Below are 20,715 nucleotides of genomic sequence, written 5' to 3'. Positions count from 1 at the left end.
TTAAAGATGGCCAACACATCAGTTGGTATATTTAAATGCTATGAGAATATTGACAGTAACAAAGAAGGCTCTAGAGTAATATAAAGGATATTTCTTTGTAACTTGGAGAGTTGGACACTGAAGGATGAAAGTCACGAAGACAACACTGGAGGAAGATGCATTGGACAACAGTATCCAGGATAACTTCAGGAAGAGCTGCCCACAAATCCAGATGTCCTGGAATTATGGGAGCCAAGGAGGGAATAATAATCCAGATGTGAATGATAGAGGCATAGTGATAACAAGAGGTAGAAATGTAGAGAAGAAATTGGCTAGAAAGATATTTCAAAGGAAGAATCCCTACCACTTTGTGAGTATGATAGAAAATTCTAAAATATCTACATTTGTCAACACCAGAAAGAGGGATAAGTGAGGAGGGGCAGTTGAACCATAGGGGAAATATAAGAACTGGCCTTTGAACGTATGGAGTTCCACAGCACAGTGAGATGCCCAGGTGGAAATTCTCTAGCTCTGTCCCTGTCATTTTAGGGTACTGTTATTCTCCAAGGGAGATACTGGTAATGTCAAATCTGGAGATGGCAAAGGGAAATTTAAGACAAATGAAGAAAAAGCTAAGTTTGAAAGCACTGTGGACACAGCACTGCCACAGCCAAGACATGCCTTGGTGTTCCGGTTGGATATTTGATCTCCCATCATTTTGACTCCCTGCCAGGCTAAATGCTCTCCTAAATCGGCTGTATTCCGGGTTAGTTAGGCTTCTGGGTAGGGTAGGCTTGTACTGGTCTGAAACTACTTAGCTTGTGTTCAGGAATTAGAAGATGTCAACTTTATGATTTAAAGACGTAGAAAAATGTTCTTCTTTTACAGTGGGCCTTAAATATGGAAGTCTCCAAATCTATCAGGCAGATAGATAAGTCAGAATTATATTGTGGCCACAACGCCAACATCTTTGATCTAGTCCTCCTGGCAAAGTTTAACACATCCTTTGAGAACTTACTCAGAAGTTACTACCTCTAAGTGACCTTCCTGACTCCCGCAGGCAGTTAGTCTTTTCATTATTCACAGTACCACAAAAAAGCTATGTGTCCCTCTCACTACTAGTCTGGGAGCATCCAGAAGATGGGAACCATCGATTCGTCTTTGTATTTCCCACTCCCTCAGCAGAGTGGGCCTAGTGGATGATCGTTCATTGTTGGAAATATCCAAAAGAGAAATTTTAAGAACATAGATGGCGGATACTCAGTTACTATAGCAAAACCTGTATACACATCATATGTCACATTCCTGCTGATGCTGTTAATGCTGCACCAGCAGAAGCAGTGCTCTCATTACATGCTGCTGGCCTATATTTGTAATGTGTGACATTTTTTATGAAATACTGTCAAGGGTAATCCATCATATAGTAACCTTTGGATTATATGCTGAGACTGGTTTTAAACATAGACATAAATGAACTTCAAGGATAATGCTGTTTTCAGAGAAGGGTATGATCAAAGGGTTCTGGCTAAGAAAATAAAGCAGAACATTATTTTCTTTTAAGTTAGACAGTAGTGCCTGAGAAAGAGTTTTCCTTCTGTTGGCTCCAGCTGGGGACATGGTTATTGTGTGAAGATAATCAGGTGACTCTGAAATGTGGCAGAATATTTATTTGTTGGAGTACATCAGGATTTGTAAAGGGAGTGAAGAGTTGCTTAAGGTTTGACTATCCTTGGGACTTGCAAGGTTTGTAATATCTTGATCTCAAGAGGCATTTCCAAAAAATAAAAGGACATATGATAACTAGAGTGAGTTTCAGATATCAGCTGTGAGTTCACAGTGAAAGATATTCTTTCTGTGTATCCATAAAGATTGAGGATTTTACACATATTATAGAGTATAAATAAAAGCAAGCTTCTAAGTCTCATCATTTTTTTGTGTAAATCCAGATAAGACTCCTTTGATGAGCTTAGCATTTCCTGTTAAGGAAAAGCTTATAGGTGAGAGGAACACTAAAATTATAATTCTTTGTCTTCCTTAATTAGACTGAAGCTCACCATAGATCTTGCTGAGACAATCCAAGTAATAATTCACATTGTCAGGTCAGCAGAAATAGGCAGGGGGTGCCCAATATGACTGAAAGATTTGCTCCAGTGATCTATCTGTGAAGGGAGGTACACAGCCTTCATGGGCAATATACCCTCTGAAGATGCTGAGTATAAACAGCAATGAAAACAAATCCCAGGAAGATTCTTATACCACCTTTACAGAGGTCATTTCAGAGGAAATATATAAATCATATTCATACCAACTGATATGGGGCACTAATTAGTAAGTCCCATTAAATCGTGGAGTAATGTCATTTAGCGTCCAATGAATGCCTCATCACCTTTTGATCATTAACATGGCAAAAGAACACAAAACTTGGTATCCTTGGGCTCCCACAGCATGGTTTTCTGTCTGTGATGTGGCCCCCTGGGCATTAAGTGGCAGGAGGGTATTGCTCCTCTATCATCAGATTCCACACAACACAGCGATTAACTCTTTCAGGACCCTGAGTCCTAAGGTTTCCTCATTTTAGAAAATGTGACTCTGCCTGCCATTCTCAATTAATGCCTCCGAGTGCCCTAGAAAGCAGAAGCAAGCTGAGATGTTGACTTTGGTGTGTAGTATCGCTCTGCTGCTGACCCTCCCAGCCCATGTAAGTTGCACAGGAGGAAAAAATAAAAAATCATCCCCTTGATTTATTACTAAGGACTTTATTTATTTAAGGACAACAATCACCTCACAGACCAGGTGCCACTGCAAGGGCTTATTGATCACTATAGACTTGTAGAAATTCCAGGAGGCCGTCATTCCAGTGGGAGATGGAGGTGGTCGACGAGAAAGAAGTCCATCTCTGAGCAGGCTGGAGTGGGAGAAAAATCTCTGGCCATTGGTCCATCGCTCTAGTGACACTCGGTGTCTTTTCTTTCAGAAGAGGGTCTGGAGCGGAGAGAGCGCTGAGAGGTTGCCGTGGGCGAGGAAGAGGGAAAAGCGGGGGATGACCGGGTGACAGAGCCGCCCAGGGGTCTGAGAGGCTGCGTTCTTCGGTGGAGGGACAGAGGGTCTTCGGCTCCGGATCCAGATTCCTGAGTTAAGTATCACCGCGCAGCCCGACCCAGATGGGATTCGCTTCTGGTTACAAAACGGGACACTGATCAACATCAACTTGGACAAGTGACAAGACTGAGTCTGATGTGGGTGGATGTCTTTTCAGGTCGTCGGAGGGGAGAGGACGGCTGAGCGCTCGTGGGTAGCTGGGGAGAAGCCTCGCGGCCAGGGCAGGGACAGAAAGGGACAAGAGCGGGGAGACAGGGACGAAGAAGAGGGAGGACGAGTTGAAGAAAAGTAGGGGCAAAGTAGAGACTGGGTGAAGGGGAGAGAGGAGGGGACAGGGGAAAAGTGAAGGTGGCGAGGAGAGGGATTCGAAAGGGAAGAGGAGTCTCGGGAGAGCAGGGCGGAAGCATCGATCGGGCGGTGTGGACAGCTGGGGGTGAGCAGGGTAGGGGGGCTCCAAAAGGGAGGGGAAGGGGCTGCGGGAGCGGCGGTGCAAGCGGGGTTGGGGGCAGCGAGCAAGTGCTCGAGGCGCCGGGTGGCGCGGAGCGGCGGGCCCGGGAGGAGGCGGGCGCGCGGTCGGAGGGAGCCGAGGAGGGAGCGCGCCGGGCCGGGAGCCGGAGGCCGCGGGCGGCAGGGGGCAGGTGGGGGAGCTCGGGAGAGAGGGAGCGGAGCGAGCCGAGGCCAAGTGCATTGTGTCTGGCGGCGGCGCGCGGGCCCACCGGCGGCGGGGCGAGCAGCCATGGAGCCGCGGGCGCTCGTCACGGCGCTCAGCCTCGGCCTCAGCCTCTGCTCCCTGGGGCTGCTGGTCACGGCCATCTTCACCGACCACTGGTACGAGACCGACCCCCGGCGCCACAAGGAGAGCTGCGAGCGCAGCCGCGCGGGCGCCGACCCCCCGGACCAGAAGAACCGCCTGATGCCGCTGTCGCACCTGCCGCTGCGGGACTCGCCCCCACTGGGGCGCCGGCTGCTCCCGGGCGGCCCAGGGCGCGCCGACCCCGAGTCCTGGCGCTCGCTGCTGGGGCTCGGCGGGCTGGACGCCGAGTGCGGCCGGCCGCTCTTCGCCACCTACTCGGGCCTCTGGAGGAAGTGCTACTTCCTGGGCATCGACCGGGACATCGACACCCTCATCCTGAAAGGTGAGCGCCGGGCGCGCCCTGCGCCCCAGGCGCCCGCTAGCGGAGGGCAGCTCGTGGCTCCCCAGGGGCGCCGGTCCCCACGGCCGCCTCCCCGCCGCGTCCCTGGCACACTCTTTCCTCTTCCCCGCCGCCTCCTTTCTTTATCCCTCTCCCTTTCTTTCTCCGTCCCTCCCTTCTCTCTGGCTCTTCTTTCCCCGACTCTTCTTTCCTCTTCATCCTCCTCTGTCTCCTTTGCTTCCGCGACCTCCTTCCTCCCCCTTTTCTCCTCTCCTCTCTCGTCCTTCGCTCTCTTTGTACACCTGCCCGACTTGGAATGCATGTGACGATTGCCGCTGGCGAGGAAGGGAACCCTCAAAAAGACCCAGCCTTGCCCAGTTGGGCTCCTTCCCTCAAGTTGTGCTTTCCTTTCAGAAATACCTTTGGAAGAAAAGTGGTGCAAATCTCAGAAGAGGAGGAAAGGGCTTTATTCTTGTACTGATTTAATGTTGGTAGCAGACGGGACTGATGTGGTCATGCCAGTCTGACAGGCTAATGGGGAGCTCAGGAGGCCGGAGGAACCTTCCTCTAAACCCCGAAGTGCGGGGTTCCTTTGGGTTAGACCTCAGACGACAGTAATGCCCTGGTGGAGGCAGCTGAATGCAGCTAGGACATCGACTGTTTTGCAGCCTTCCTCCTGATGGCTGGGCGCACCATCCTCAGTTCAGGGCGAGCAGAGTGGAAAACCTGCCCAAGCCTTTTAAAGTAGAGCTTTTTGTATTTGCACACGGAGTCTCTACAGAATCACCCGCTCAGATTTTGATACTTTGTTAGGCTGTTTTGTTAACATCAGTTTGCTCTTCTGAAGTCTAGACGATACCTGGCTCCCAGGCGTGTTGGATCCTTTGAATTTATTTATTTATTTATTTTTTGTGATCTCGTTCAGTGTGACAGTCCTATTGCTGAAGCTTTCTTCTAGCTGTCAGAGCTTGACCCTTATGATAAATTCTTTTCCTCTGAGACGGGGGAAAACAACAACAACAACAACAACAAAAAGCCACGTTCTTCCCTGGAACTCATTATTGCAAAAGAAAAAAGAAGACGTATAAAATCAGTGCATCTAAATCTTTAGTAGCCATTCAGGAAAGCAAAGAAGCAGATTTGTGTTGAATTCTGGTTTGGAATGGAATTACATAGAAAGGAGGGAGTTAATAACATTGGCCTCAAAGTCTTGTTAGTTGGCGTATTCCTCATTTCTCAAACATGTCAACTTCCTTCTTCCCATGGCTAGCTCAGCTGGGGACCGCCATCTGAAATCTGTCTGTGGTGGAAGGACTCCAGTGCTTTGGGGAGCAGGGAGCAGATACAATAACCTTCGTTTGGAAACTGCGCTTTATTCTTTCCTCTCCTACATCACATCCAAATCTGGTTTCTCCTCATGAAGATGCTGCATAATTAATGCTGATAGTAGCATAGTACATGAACGAACTGTAAAAGCTCAAAGTGGAAGCTCAGTTATGGAATGCTCATTTAGGCAAGGCAGTTTTGAAAGCTAAGCAGTGTAGTCTGTCTTGGGGAATGAATGACAGAGCTGCATTTCCTTACATTCTTCCTGTGCCTAGAGTATTTGATTGCATGTAAATTGGATATGGAGTAATGCCTGATACAGAAGGGTAGAGTTCATTCAATCCAAGGGCAGGAGAGGATGCCCTACAGGACACTTGCACATTCCTTACCTCCTCATTCGTCCTGGCTAGCTGAGGTGTTCAGCTCCAGGGAAGTTCAGAATTCAATAATCCTAGAGGCTGAAGGGACTTTAGATGTCATTCAGTCCAACCTCCCACCTATTGTTTGAACTCCCTTCTACATCTTTCTGACATGGTTGTCCAGCCTAGCACTTCCATAAGATGGAACTTGTGTACTAGTTAAAGAATTACAGTTTTCTCATCATAAACACAAGTTTAGATTAAAATGATTTCAGCTTTGTAATATTGCTGGTGTTTAGCTAATTCTTTGGGTGGAATACTAAAGAGTTCTAGCTTGTCATCAGAAGACCTGGGCTCCATTGTTGCCCATACCACTAAATCTCAGTATTTCCTCCAAGTCCAGGCCTCCTTGGTCTTCAGTTTTCTTGTTCCTTGTAGGAAGGCTCAGTATCCTTTAGGGGATTTTTTTCTAGTTCTGAAATCTGACATTGTTGTACTAATAGCAATGTAAATTTAGCTTCCTAGGAAGTTAACGAGCTGCCATTATTAAGACATGAAGTCTGGAGAAATGACATTCAGTACATTGTAGGATCATAGTTTGTTATTTGGAAGAGGGCCAAAAGGGCCTGCAATACTTTCAGTATTGCTCCCCATCTACCTTGGGCTACTTTTGGATCTCAGTTTTATCATCTGTGAAATGAATGGGTGAAATGAATAGTTTTAAAATTCTGTGATTCTGAGAATAGTTTGAACACATGATTTTTGACACCTCTATTAGGTAAACGTTACTTTTGTTTTGGCATCTGTGGTATAATTTGGCGTTTGTGGTATATGCTGGCATTTGTGGCGGTGTCTGGGTTTCTCAAATGAGCCCGCTGGCTAGAAATTAACATCACATCTAATTTAAAAATTTGGACCACTAGTGTCCCATGTTTCATCTTTACTGCTCTGAATTACCTTATGAGTCCTAAGATTTAGTAGACTCAGATAAGAGAGAGGGGAGGGATGGGAAGGGCCACAAGAAGTACCTGACTTGTTTAGTAAACTTTGGAGAGAAAAAGAGATCAGCTTTCTGTGTGTGGATTTAGAGCACAAAGCCAGGAGTTGGGTGAAAGTTGCAGAGGGGAAAGTTTAGAATTGTTATCATGGAAGACTTCTCACAACTGGAACTGTTTCCGTTTCCTGTTATGAGAGGCGGGGCAAGTATTTCTGAGAGATGTAGAGGAAACATAAACAGACAGTGTGGACTATAAGAGACTGGCTTAGAAATGCAGCATAAAAGTCTATATGTTCATCTACTTTAGAGAAATCATATGAACCAGAAAAGCAGCCGTCTTATTGGGGCAGGTATTTGGGGAAACTGTCAGACTCTGAATGTCACCCTTTCACTGTGATTCTAATTTACTTTTAGCCCAGAGTGACCCTAGAAGGTCTAGATTGGACCTCCAACCAGGACCTTAATAAGAGTGGAGGTAAAGTTATTGATAAACCCATTAAGAACCAAGACTAGACTGCTACTCTCTTAGGCTGATGAAGGACCAATCCCCAACACAATTTGAATATAGGTTTTCCAGCACCAAGTCCTCTTCCTATATTGACTAATCCACATTTTACTATCTTGCCTGCTGGGATAACATGAGACCTTACAAATGCTGTAGAGATATTAAGTTCGCACTGCATTATAGAAATAAATGCCCATCAAAACCCTGTTATTCCGTCAGTTAATATTAGGAAGATTTCAGCTACACATGTGAGAGTTCTTTTGTATTTGAGTTGGTCAGTTAATTATTGTTCCTTGTAGACCCTTCTTGCAGCTAACTTTTGTTGCTAACAAAGCTTTGCTGTTCAAAGTAAAGACAGTCTCTGGTAAGTTTGCAAATTAATCATCCTCTGTTCCTGGGTCGGGAAAGTCCCCTGGAGAAGGAAATGGCAATCCACTCCAGCACTCTTGCCTGGAAAATCCCATGGACGGAGGAGCCTGATAGGCTACAGTCCATGGGGTCGCAAAGAGTTGGACACGACTGAGCAACTTCACTTCGACTTCACTTCATCCAGCAGTAGGAGGGCTAGAACAGTTAAAGAAGCCTTGTGGTAGAAACTTGAAAGAATGGGTTTAAAGAGGAGGGCCTCAGGCCCCTTTGTGCCCCTGGGAATACCACATTGGAAAGAAGTCTTTATGTAAAAAAAGAAAGCCAAGAAGGCAGGTGGCATGGATTGTGTACAGAGCCCAGGAAATGACAGGAGGTGACCTAAAGATAGATTCTTTTTTCCTACCATTCATCCAATTTATTTACTCTATAAACATGTATTGAATGTCAGGTTTTCTTCTATGTATAGAAAATTTGGCTTCCCTTGTGGCTGAGCTGGTAAAGAATCCGCCTGCAATGCAGGAGAACTGGGTTCAATCCCTGGATTGGGAAGATCCCCTGGAAAGGGAATGGCTACCCACTTCAGAATTTCTGGCCTGGACAATTCCATGGACTGAATAGTCCATGGGGTCGCAAAGAGTCAGACATTACTGAGTGACTTTCACTTTTACTTCAAAAAATAGAAAATACAGAAGTGAAAAAAAATGGATAAAAATGCCTGCCCCAATGGAGTGTATATCAAGTACTGTAGTTATTTTCTAGTAGGTTATAGAGTAACTACTTTTAGTAGGCTGTGGGATAAACACTTTGGGCAGGCTGCTAGCACTGGTAGGTAAATGACAGAAAGTACACAGCAGAGTGATGGAGAGCCGGATCCTTTGGGTGACACCAGGCATTCTGTTCAAAGTGCAGTTCTTATGTTTAAACTACTTGATGAACAGTAAAATAGGAGGACAGATGGAAAGAGACTCAGTTGGAAACATTCTATAATGCTTCTTTCAGTTACTGAAAACACTGACTTTAATAAATAAACATTGATGAGTCTTGTGAATACATTATATGGAACTTTGGAGAAATTAATTTTGAGTAGGGATTAGTCATTGAAATGATATCAAAAGTGCCAACTGTTCTTACTAGCCTTAAGTTTAATTGAAAAAAAATTTTAATTAAAAATTTTCATTAAAAGCAATCCATACTACTTTTCAAATATATGTTCCTTGTTTATGTAAACGGAATCCTAATATTATATATTGCCTGCAACAAACAAAAGGGAAATGAATGTTGTAGTGTTTTGTTTTTATGAAGTTAAGAATGATAGAATTTTAGAAATGTGAAGATTATGATTCTGTAGTCATATTGTTCACTTGTATAAATCATTTGGGATTGAATTCTTAAAACTTGAAATAGAATATGTCCTTGTGGTTTCAGAAGCATTTTCCTTTAATGAGATAAACAGAGATATCAAAGACAGTGGGACATAAATACTTTGTCATTTTACTCTCTGCAAGAAAGAGAAAGTAGGAGGATTGGTAGGAATTTATTGGGTCTCTTCCTCACTCTGCTAATGATTTATCTGTTTTCCCTGTTGGCTTATTTTCCATGAAATTAATAGTCTGTGCAGGACCCACCAAGTTCTACCTGACACAAAAGTAGATTAATGATTTTCTCCAGCTCATTTGTAGACCAAAGTATCATTTGTGTTAGAATAATTATCTCCCAAGAGCAGATGTATCTGGGAAATCTGGGAGGCGAGCACTGTTTTCTCCTTCCTGACCCATTAGTTTACACACTGTTCTTGGACCTTCTCTTGGACCAGAAGATGCTGCTGGCAAAGGGATTCTTCAGTTTTGGGGGTGCTGGGGATATCATTAAGACTTCTTTTTCTCTCTTCATTTCTCAAGGCAGTAGTCTCTGAAACTGTCTTAAGCCCTACTCTATGTAATTTATATTTTTTCATTTAAAAATTAGATACAGGAACTGTACTTACATGGGCTTCCCAGATGATGCAGTGGTAAAGAATCTGCCTGCCAATGCAGGAGCTGCAGGAGACGTGGGTTTGATTCCTGGATGGGGAAAATCTCTTGGAGGAGGAAATGGCAACCTACTTCAGTATTATTGCTGAGATAATCCAATGGACAGAGGAGCCTGGCCGACTACAGTGTATGGGGTTGCAAAGAGTCAAACACAACTGAGCAACTGAGTATGCCTGCACACTCTGTACTGAAATATATTGGCTTGTCCAAAAATTTCATTTGTTTTTTTTATATACGTGTGTGGGAAACCGAACGAACTTTTTGGCCAACCCAATACATCATGAAACATGAATGAACACAAACCTTGAAGGGATGGGAGTAATATTAATAAATAGAAAAAAAAGTTTGTCTATGTTCCAGGGGGTACATAAGAGGACTGCTTATGTACCGCCTGGCATATCCCCCTTTCTCTTGGAAGACTGCTTCTCTCATTGCCCATCAGCAAAGCCTGAGTTTCTCATCTGGGCAGAAGATGGATTGTTCTTTACTATCGTGGCTGATCTCTGTGGTGGGTCTCCCAGCACCATTGTATCACATATTCATCTTGCACAGGGGAGAGAAGAAGATGCATTTTATTTCTGTATCATTTCTGACATGAAACAGTATTAGCTGCGACTTTATGATTAAACAACTGCTAGCTCACATTGCACAGCTCTTAATGAGTAGATTTGTAGTTTTGTGCTGCAGTGTCTTGAGGCTGAACATACCTGAGTGTGACATCCTATGCTTCAACACATCCTATTGATAACACTCCTGAAGGTTATCTTGCATAGAAATTAAATTCTCGCTTGCCTCTCTGATATCAAAAAAAGACATTTGCTTCTATTCTTTCCATCTGCAAAGAGAAGTCACCTTTTAATAGTGATTCATAAACACAAAAGTGGATGGTGCTTTAAGTGGTTTGTGATCAAAATTGCCAGAGTCAATAACATTTGTATCTACCATGTCTCATGGATTACATTTAGCAATGGCCTTGAGGGGAACAACAGAAGAGTTTTTTGCTATGCCATAGAACGTTCACATCCAATCATACTAGAGTTGCTGTGATTTTTTTCTCAGCTCCTGATTTCTCTTCTTCAAAGCTCAGAAAGAGCCCTTAAACCCCACCAGGCAGACTACTCATAATTGCAAGTGTTCTTGATTGAAAGAGAAGATAGCTTTTATTGGGGGAGCACCTGGGAGTTACATTTCACTGAGGGAGTAACTGAGATGCCCAGTGTCAATGGCAAATGGCAAACGATGGTGATTGGCCACATTGAAGGAATTTAGGCTGGTCCTAGAGTTTTCCCAACAGTTATCAAGAATGAACTCTCCTTTCCTCTTTGAGTACACCTGCAGTGCAGTATATCCCAGGTAACTGAGCTGTGACCTCTGCCAAGCAAGCTGTGACATCAGGTTGGCAGAGTCCTTGAGCCTATCTTTCCTGTGTCCATCTTATCTTTCAGAGAGATTCCATTGTCCTTCTTTGATACTCAATTATGTGACCATCTGAGGCCTATTTTCTTGTATTATTTGCTGTTAAAAGAATAAAAATAATCTGGTTTGGTCATCCCCTTCACTTCCCTCTCCCTTGCAGAAGCAATTGGTGAGATGGAAGGAAAAAGTTGAAAACAACTAAGCTGGAGGTCTGGCAAATAGTACAAGTAGCAAATGTATCTCCTTTGGAGTAAAACATTAGCTCAATAATTTGGGGGCAATTCAGATAAGATCATCTTAACCCTGTAGACTTGCTGTAAGTGTAACAAATTAGTTTTTTCTACTATATATATATGTATTTTAAAAACAGCATACCATTACTATTGTCTAAAGCTTTGCACAACTGGTTGTAAAGATTTTTATCAAAATAAAGGCACCTGACAGTAGAAAATGGACTTTATCTTCAAAACCTGGTAAAATTGATGCTGGTTTATTTTTTTTTTTCACTTTCTTATAGTGCTTCCCTGTGGTTAAAAATGATTGCAGTGATTAATCTGTTTTATTGCAAGTGTTAACTAAAAAGATGTAACTGAACTTCTTGGAGCCCGAGAGAGTCCGCATCAGCCATCACGAAGCTGACAGCCTTTGTTTGCTGTACAGTACCAGGAAACTCCAGGCTGCACTCCATCTTTCTTGTAACTCATCCAGATAAGCTGATTGCAGACCAAACAATAATGTCATGGGGACACCCATCAGGAAATGCATTAGCAAGTGAAAAAAGGGGAACAATACAAACCATTTTTCAGTTTCCGTTATCTTGACTGACTGAGGACACACTGAATTATTTTCTACAACTTGCTGGATGCCCCCACTGTTCAGACTTTTAAGTGTTTTGTTCATGGGAAAAATCAATCAACTCATTTCTCCTCTAAGGACCAAAAGGATGTAATCTGTTCCCTTCTGGTTCCACCAGGTTGTTTGATACCATACAGGTAGACAGGGAAGTGAATCCAGAAATATGTGAGAAATTTTGAATGTATAGATAATCCAGAAGGCTTTACTGTCCCTTTAAATAGGTCCCTCAGCTGTAAATCAACACTGATGCTTCCATCTGCCATGCCAGAAAACACTGACATATATTCTTAGGGTCTTTAACTGGCAAATTGAGAGAGTGAGGATGGGGGTAGGGTTAGGAGGCTGTATGTGACTTGGATCTCTTTTGCCTGTATTTTAAGGAATTTTTATTTGGTGTGGGGGATGTAAGCATTTGTTTCAGAAATCAGCAAATGTTACTGACTGTTGAAAAGAAATGCTTTTGAAAATAAGAGGCTGCTTAGTGTAACGCGTGGGTGCTGTGTCCTCCTTGCCCTGTGAGGTTTTGCTGTCTCTAAGGATACCCTCAGTAGTGAGAAAGGGGGTCTGAGGAGGTGGGTTGGGGCTTTTGGTTAATTTGAGTTTGAATGCCATTCCTTACGTTCTCACAGTTTTGAGAACTCCTTACAGTAATGTTTATAGTTGTCATGGAATTTTTAGCATAGGCATCCCATTAAATGGTATTCAAGGAAGTTATCCTGAAAAACAACAGAATTGATCACTTGTCATGGGATTGAAAGATTATGAAACTGATCATCAGAGCAACAATTTGACTCAGCAGAAGATAAACTGTAGGAGAGGAGAAACTAAAAATATAATAGCCAATGGCAGTAATGGAGTCTGGGTCAATCAAAGTTCAGTATTTGTTTTATGCCACTAATACTTAGTCACTTATTCCTGGTGGTTTGATCCTTAGCATCTAGGGATCCTTAGTATTTGAGTTTGATCCTTAGTATTTTAGGGCAACTTTGATGTTCAGACAATGGAAATGTTGGTTGAAAGAATCTAAAACTAACAAATACTAGAGAAAGAAAGAGCTAGGCTGAATTCAAGTGGCAGAAGCAGCGACAGTGACTGCCGGTAAGAACGTTTATGAAAAATATTGTCTTTTTGTTCAGTTTTTTGAAAGAAACAAAACCAAAAAGGCAGAAGGAACTGGCTTACTATTCAGCAGTAGAAGATAGAATCCAGGCAGAAATGTCTGCTGAAGAAGCATCAAAGTCAAGCATTTCTTTCCTTTTTTTCTTAAGGGTTACCTTTTGTTTCTGAAAGAAACTCAAATTGGTTGGAGGAAAATGGGTAAGCACATGTTGAATTAAAGATTCAGAGTTGAAAGGAACTTTAAGCTGTGATCCTCACCCAGTTTTTTTTTTTACTATGATGCCATGATAGAGAATTTTCTTGTGCGCTGCACACTTCTGCCCATTACATGTAATTCCTGGCATACCAGCTCTAACTCTCTGTTTTTCGCTCAAAAAGTGTGATTTTTAGAATGTCTGTGAAGGAGGGAATGTTGTTATCAGCAAAATCTCAAATAAGTTTTAATTTATAAAATAGACTCTAGATTTTGCACAGGGGAGGTCCTTTGATCTTATGTAGAAGAAACTTAGAGAAAGCAGTCTGATTGGCTGTGGGAGTGGAGGCTTTATCCAGTTTGTGTATTTTTTAGGGGTGAGGCTTGTACAGGAAGCTGATGGATACCATGAGCATGTGTACTTCAATCTCCCAAAGTCATCCCCAGGCACCACCTCTGATTTGGAAATTGGGAACTTTATTAAGAACGCATTACCTGTTAGTCTTCTGAACCCATCCCAACACACCTGATTTGAGAAAGTTAAAAAAAAAATGACAGGAGGAATCATAAAAGGTCATAGTTTTGTTTGCCCTCCAAGTGTAACAGAGTTATTGAAATAAATCTGTCTGAGAGACCCTAAGAGGCATTAAACAGAGTTCACAATTCAGTAAACCCATATACAGATGATTCTGCAGTCATATTTGAATAGGCCATGGGGGAAATGGAATGTTCCTTACTAATATGCCCCAGATTTTCATTTTGGAAATTTGTGGCATGGGTGTTTTTTAGAGCATGTTTTTATTTTTTCAATTATCACACGGTTCTTGTTTTAGCACTCTTCCTGTTCTATTTGCAGGTTAAAATGGCAGACCTATTCCTCCCCCATCCCCCGGCTAAGTATTGTCCCATATATGTAGGTTTCTGGAGTTTTTAATTCCTGAAAAGGTCAGGTATGAAACATTATAATTTTGGTTGTAAGTCTAATTTTTAAAAATGCTATTAATAAAATACTTGATAAACAGTTATCCAGTTGCATAAGCAGGTTTACTAAAGATCTTTTAGTGCTAAATAATAGAAAACCCAGATAAAAATGACTTAACCTACAAGAAGAATGTGTTTTCACCCATAACAAGAAGTCTAGAGGAAGCCTGTACTAGGCTGCTCAATTGAATTCTTTTGGGCTTTAGTTGTTGCAGCATGGGCAGCTTTGCCTTTAGGCTTGTCTCTTCCTGGTCACCAGCAGGACTGATGGTCACTTCCTCACACAACAGTAGTTCAAAGGCTAAAGCAGGAGAAAGGGCATGCCCTCTTTTTCCTAAAACATTCTTAGAATGAATGTAATGCCCCAGAAGGCTCCCAGATTTCCCACAGACCTCATTGGTTAGAATTATGTCACATGACCATTCCTAAACCAATGCCCCGTGAATTGAATGGAATTATCATGATCCCCTTAGACCAATCAAGCTTCTCATGACAGAGGCTAAGATTTCAGTGTCCCCAGGAGGCACTTGCCTGCCTGATACCTGAAGGAAGTCTGGCTACTGTTAGCTAAAGGAAGTGTGGCTGCTTTAGTGCTGCTGCAGCACCAAGTCCAGACAGTGGTCCAGTCCTACCTGCGATCGTTCCATAGGGAGAACAGGACTGAGAGAACCCAGATTTCTTGCTGGTGCTTCCAGATTTACCACATTCCCACTCTATAACCTGCCCTGATGGGGATAGGGGAGTAAAAGAACATCTTTTTTCTCTATATCCCTAAATTCTCAGATTGTTGCTGTTGTTCAGTTGCTCAGTCATGTCCAACTCTTTGTGACCCCATGGACTGCAGCATGCCAGGCTTTCCTGTCCATCACCATCTCCTGGAGCTTGCTCAAACTCATGTCCATTGTGTTGGTGATGCCATCCAACCATCTCATCCTCTGTGGTCCCCTTCTACTCCTGCCTTCAATCTTTCCCAGCATCAGAGTCTTTTCTAATGAGTCGGCTCTTCACATCAGGTGGCCAAAGTATTGGAGCTTCAACCTCAGCATCAGTCCTTCCAAAGAATGTTCGGGACTGACTTCTTTTAGGATTGATTGGTTTGATCTTCTTGCAGTCCAAGTGACTCTGAAGAGTCTTCTCCAGCGCTGCAGTTGGAAAGCATTAGTTCTTTGGTGGGTCAGTCTTCTTTATGGTCCAGCTTTCATATCCATACATGATTACTGGAAAAACCATAGCTTTGACTGTATGGACCTTTGTTGGCAAAGTGATGTCTCTGCTTTTTAATACAGTGTCTCGGTTTGTCATAGCTTTTCTTTCAAGGAGCAAGTGTCTTTTAATTTCATGGCTGCATTCACCATCTGCAGTGATTTTGGAACCCAAAAAAATAAAGTCTGTCACTGTTTCCATTTTCCCCCCATCTATTTCCCATGAAGTGATGGGACCAGATGCCATGATCTTAGTTTTCTGAATGTTGAGTTTTAAGCCAGATTTTCCCTCTCTTCTTTCATCTTCATCAAGAGGCTCTTTAGTTCTTCTTCACTTTCTGCCATAAGTGTGGTGTCATCTGAATATCTAAGGTTACTGATATTTCTCCTGGCAATTTTGATGCGAGCTTGTGCTTCATCCATCCCAGCATTTTGCATGATCTTCTCTGCATAGAAGTTAAATAAGCAGGATGACAGTATACAGCCTTGATGTACTCCTTTCCCTATTTGGAACCAGTCTGTTGTTCCATGTCTGGTTCTAACTGTTGCTTCTTGATCTGCATACAGGTTTCTCAGAAGGCAGATAATGTGGTCTGGTGTTCCCATCTCTTTCAGAATTTTCCAGTTTGTTGTGATCCACACAGTCAAAGGCTTTAGCATAGTCAATGAAACAGAAGTAGATGTTTTTCTGGAACTCTCTTGCTTTTTTGATGATCCAACGGATGTTGGCAATTTGATCTTTCGTTCCTCTGCCTTTTCTAAACCCAGCGTGCACATCTGGAATTTTTTAGTTCACGTACTTTTGAAGCCTAGCTTGGAGAATTTTGAGCATTATTTTGCTAGCGTGTGAAATGAGAGCAATTTTACAGTAGTTTGAACATTGTTTGGCACTACCCTTCTTTGTGATTGGAATGAGAACTGACCTTTTCCAGTCCTGTGGCCACTGCTGAGTTTTCCAAATTTGCTGGCATATTGAGTGCAGCACTTTCACATCATCTTTTAGGATTTGAAATAGCTCAGCTAGAATTCTGTCACCTCCTCTAGCTTTGTCTGTTAAATTCTCAGGTTGGGTTCCTGTAAATTGACTCATGAAAGACAAATGAAGACAGAAAAACAGAGTTTACCGTGTACATCATGCAAATTGAGCCCTCGGGGACTGGTAGCTCAAAGTGGTGTTTAGGACTTAGGTTTATATGACATCTTAATGAAGGAACAGTACGTTTTTAGAGAACTGGTAAGACAAAGGAAAAGGACTTTGAGTTTCTAGGGCTGACAGATTGTGGGAAGGCAAATATTAGGAGAGACTGGTGGTAAATCAGGGCTAGAAATTAGCAAGGATTGTTATGTAGATTCCTCTGCTACCATCTCTTCACTGATGAGAATCTAGAGTTATCTCTGGTAATTAACTTCTATCCTTCTTGGTGGAAGAAGGAGGCAGCACCTTTATAAATTTATGTCCTGCTGTTAGGCAAGTAGGAGAAGGGCAGAGTTTTTCTTGTATCTGCTTCTTCTCGATTGCCTTCAGCTCAAAATGATTCTTATATCAGAGTGGCATATTTGGGAGCAGCATATTCTATTTTTCATGGGCATATCGAAGCACCCTGAAAGCTTTGTGCTTTGCTTTTCTAAAGGCTGGTTGGTGACTCTTTAATCTCTAGTAACCCAGGGACTGCATGGTTGTTTTTATGGAGGCTTCTTCATAATTGCACTTAACACAATGGAATGTGAAGTTTTCAAAACTATACATTTTAGAGAATTTTGATGCCCTCTTAAGATCTGATAGTGCAGTTGCTATAAATTTAATACACATTGGGTTGATGAGGTCAGTGTTGTTCAAAGCTGGAAGGTCACCTAAGGAAGTGGTTGTTCAGCGACATGTAATTCTGTGTTTGGAGGAGTGGGATGGAAGGAGAGCATATTAAGATGAAGCTCAAGCATCTCAGCAGGAGTGTTCAAGTCACAACACTCCAGGGCACTTCACCTTTCCTGGTGGAACTGCTGTGCTCCTCTTGGACCTCCTATTTGAAACTGAGAGGCCTATTTATTAAAGCTTGATACCTCTTTACAACAGGAATTACAAAGCAAGAAGACAATCTGAACTACTGCAGATGGGCTGAGCTAGCAGGATTTCAGCCCAGAAGCCTCAAAAGATGGTGTAGAGCCACAAGGTATGTGGGAGGACATATTTTAGGACCACCAGATTGCATGCCAATTTGCAGGTTCAAAAAGAAAAAAAAAAAGTGGAGAGGCAGGAAATAAAGCAGGAAAGAGCAAATGAACAACTATTCGGTAGATCTTTGAGGAACCAACCCTCGAAGATCTTGTTTCTTTAAATATCTATCAAGTTCATTTATCTTTCTGAAATACAATCTTATCATGCCTTTACTTTGATTAAAAATCACTGTCTGATGGATTCCCCAATAAGGTAAAAATAGACTGACCGAATGATCCAGCAATTCCATTCCTAGGAATATAACCTAGAATGGAATATACTCTAGAATGGAAAACAGGGGCTCAAACAAAAGCTTGTACATGAATATTCATAACAGTGCTGTTCCAAATAGGCAAAAGGTGGATACAACCCAAGTGTTCATGAGCTGATGAATGGTTAAGGAAAATATGCTGTGTCTGTATAATGGAACGTTAGAAAGGAATGATGTACCGCTACATGCCACAGCATGGGTGAACCACGAACATACTATGCTCAGCGAAAGAAACCAGACACACAAGGCAAAGTATTATATGATTCCATGAATATGAAATATCCAGCATAAGCCATAGAGATAGCAAAGTAGGAGGGAAGAATGGGGAAGTGACCGATTCATGGATATAGGATTTTCTTTGGGGCTGATAGAAAAGTTCTAGAGATAGATGGTAGGAATGGTAATAAAATGTACTAAGGAGCAAGACATTACATGCTTTAAGATGGCTAATGGGGTCAAAACCAAGCAAAACCAAAACAAAATCATTATACTGCCCGTATCTAAAAGTCTGAACTTCTTCAAAGTTCATAAAAAAGCCTTCTCCTTGTGGCTCCAACTCCTTTCCTCGTTATGTACTCAGACACTTCTCCTTGAAATCCAGGGTCAGGCCTCACCAGATCATTTGCTCTTCTTTCAGTATTTATGCCCTTCACTCTGTGTCACTGTGGAATTTGTTTCTTCTGCCTGAAATGCAGAAGCGGTGCAAGGAGCGCTGGCTCCTTGTCCATTTGGTCACTCCTTGAAGGATTCCATTGTTTTTTCCTCTCTAGATTTCCTTGACTCTCCCCTTAGTCTCTCATTACCTGCAGAATTAATTGCTTTATTAGTTAGCACCCCAGTGTGCTTTCTGCATATCTCTATATTATTACTTTCTACATTGTATTGTGGGGTTTCCCAGGTGTTGCAGTGATAAAGATCCACCTGCCAATGCAGGAGACACCAGGGGAACGTGCGTCTGATCCCTGGGTCAGGAAGATCTCCTAGAGTAGGAAATGCCAACCCACTGCAGTATTTTTGCCTGGAAAATTCCATGGACAGAGGAGCCTGGCAGCCTACAGTCCATGGGACCGCAAAGAGTTGGACACGACCGAGCAACTGAGCATGCAGGCACATTATATTGTGGTTTATTTCCTTGCCTACTTTGCTCCCTACCTAGCTTGGGAACAGATGCCACTTAGCTTAGTATCTGGCATATGGCTATCTTCCCATGGAATAGTTGTTGAAAAAATGCCACTGGATTGATTCAAATCACCATCACATTTGGTCCATTCTTTTTCACCCACTCATTCAATTCAAGGAAAGGGAGAAGAGAGACTTATTCTGAGCTTTCAAAGACTAGGACACTAATAATTCAGAGAAGGGAAAGCAATTGGCATTTTAAAAGAGCAGTAATAATATTATATAAAACAAAACATTTATGGTTGCTTTTGTTTTTGATGTATTCTAAAAACCACTGTAAAACTAACAGGGTGCTTCTCTATGGAGGATTTTCCTCACAAAATGTTCTTCAGTTCAGTTCAGTCGCTTAGTCGTGTCCGACTTTTTGCGACCCCATGAATTGCAGCACGCCTGGCCTCCCTGACCATCACCAACTCCCGGAGCTTGCTCAAACTCATGTCCATCGAGTCAGTGATAGCATCCAGCCATCTCATCCTCTGTCATCCCCTTCTCCTCCTGACCTCAAGTCGTCTCCCACCCCCAGCATCAGGGTCTTTTCCAATGAGTCAACTCTTCGCACGAGGTGGCCAAAGTACTGGAGTTTCAGCTTTAGCATGAGTCCTTCCAATGAACACCCAGGACTGATTTCCTTTAGGATGGACTGGTTGGATCTCCTTGCAGTCCAAGGGACTCTCAAGAGTCTTCTCCAACACCACAGTTCAAAAGCATCAATTCTTCGGTGCTCAGCTTTCTTCACAGTCCAACTCTCACATCCATACATGACCACAGGAAAAACCATAGCCTTAGCAAAAGGATTACATTTTTGTTACGATTTTCTGTCTTTCAGCTTATATCCCATAGCAGGAAGTCCCTACCTTCAAGGAACTTCCTTTATTCTCTCACAGGACCTGATTTGGTGGTTTTTCAGATGATAGGAACTCAATAGATAGGTAGTATTTTCCCAGGTTTTTTCTGTATTTCCTTGTACAGGTTTGGCTTATTAAATGTTCTGTTTTTCAGTACCACTGTTCAAGTCCAGTTACATACTTCCTTTCACCAGAAAGCACAAGAGCTAGAATGAATCACTGAAAGACTCCTGGTGGCTGCCCTTCGTCAGGCTTGTTTCTGAGCTATTTGGATGCTGTGTCAGGTCTTAGGCAGGAGGCTGTTTGCTGACAAAAAGCCTGGTAGACCATGTGGGGTTCAAGTATGCTCTTCAGGCTCTTCAAGCTGAGATAGCTCTCCAAGAGACCGGTGGTTTTTCTGGCATGCTGAAATCAGCTCCCTCTCAGCAAGTTTATTCTGCGGTTTATTGAGGTGACAGGAGTCAGAGGCTCGGGGCATCTCCTTGCCTCTGCTATTAACTAGCTATGTGACCTTGGGTGAGTCACCTCACCTCTCAGATCTTCATTTTCTCATTTGTGCATATAGGGGTTGGATTGGTGTAACCTGCTGGGTCTTTTGCAGCATTAAGTGGCAGTAATTATAGGATGCCCAGCAAAAAGCAGCTT

The 20,715-nt window shown here is 42.8% G+C and overlaps 1 protein-coding gene across 1 annotated transcript in view; it reads left to right on the top strand.

Moving 5' to 3' along the window:
* TMEM178A (transmembrane protein 178A) overlaps positions 1 to 20,715 on the top strand; it is a 294,367-nt gene that overhangs the window by 232,448 nt on the left and 41,204 nt on the right. The window contains exon 11 of the mRNA XM_015094419.4: positions 2,954 to 4,214. Within this exon, the coding sequence (XP_014949905.2) occupies positions 3,815 to 4,214 (400 nt within the window). The 5' untranslated portion in view covers positions 2,954 to 3,814. The remainder of the gene's footprint in view (positions 1 to 2,953; positions 4,215 to 20,715) is intronic.

Source organism: Ovis aries, chromosome 3 (genome assembly GCF_016772045.2).
Source record: "Ovis aries strain OAR_USU_Benz2616 breed Rambouillet chromosome 3, ARS-UI_Ramb_v3.0, whole genome shotgun sequence".
In the NCBI taxonomy this organism is placed as follows: Eukaryota; Metazoa; Chordata; class Mammalia; order Artiodactyla; family Bovidae; genus Ovis; species Ovis aries.
This window is presented reverse-complemented; position numbering and strand designations above follow the sequence as displayed.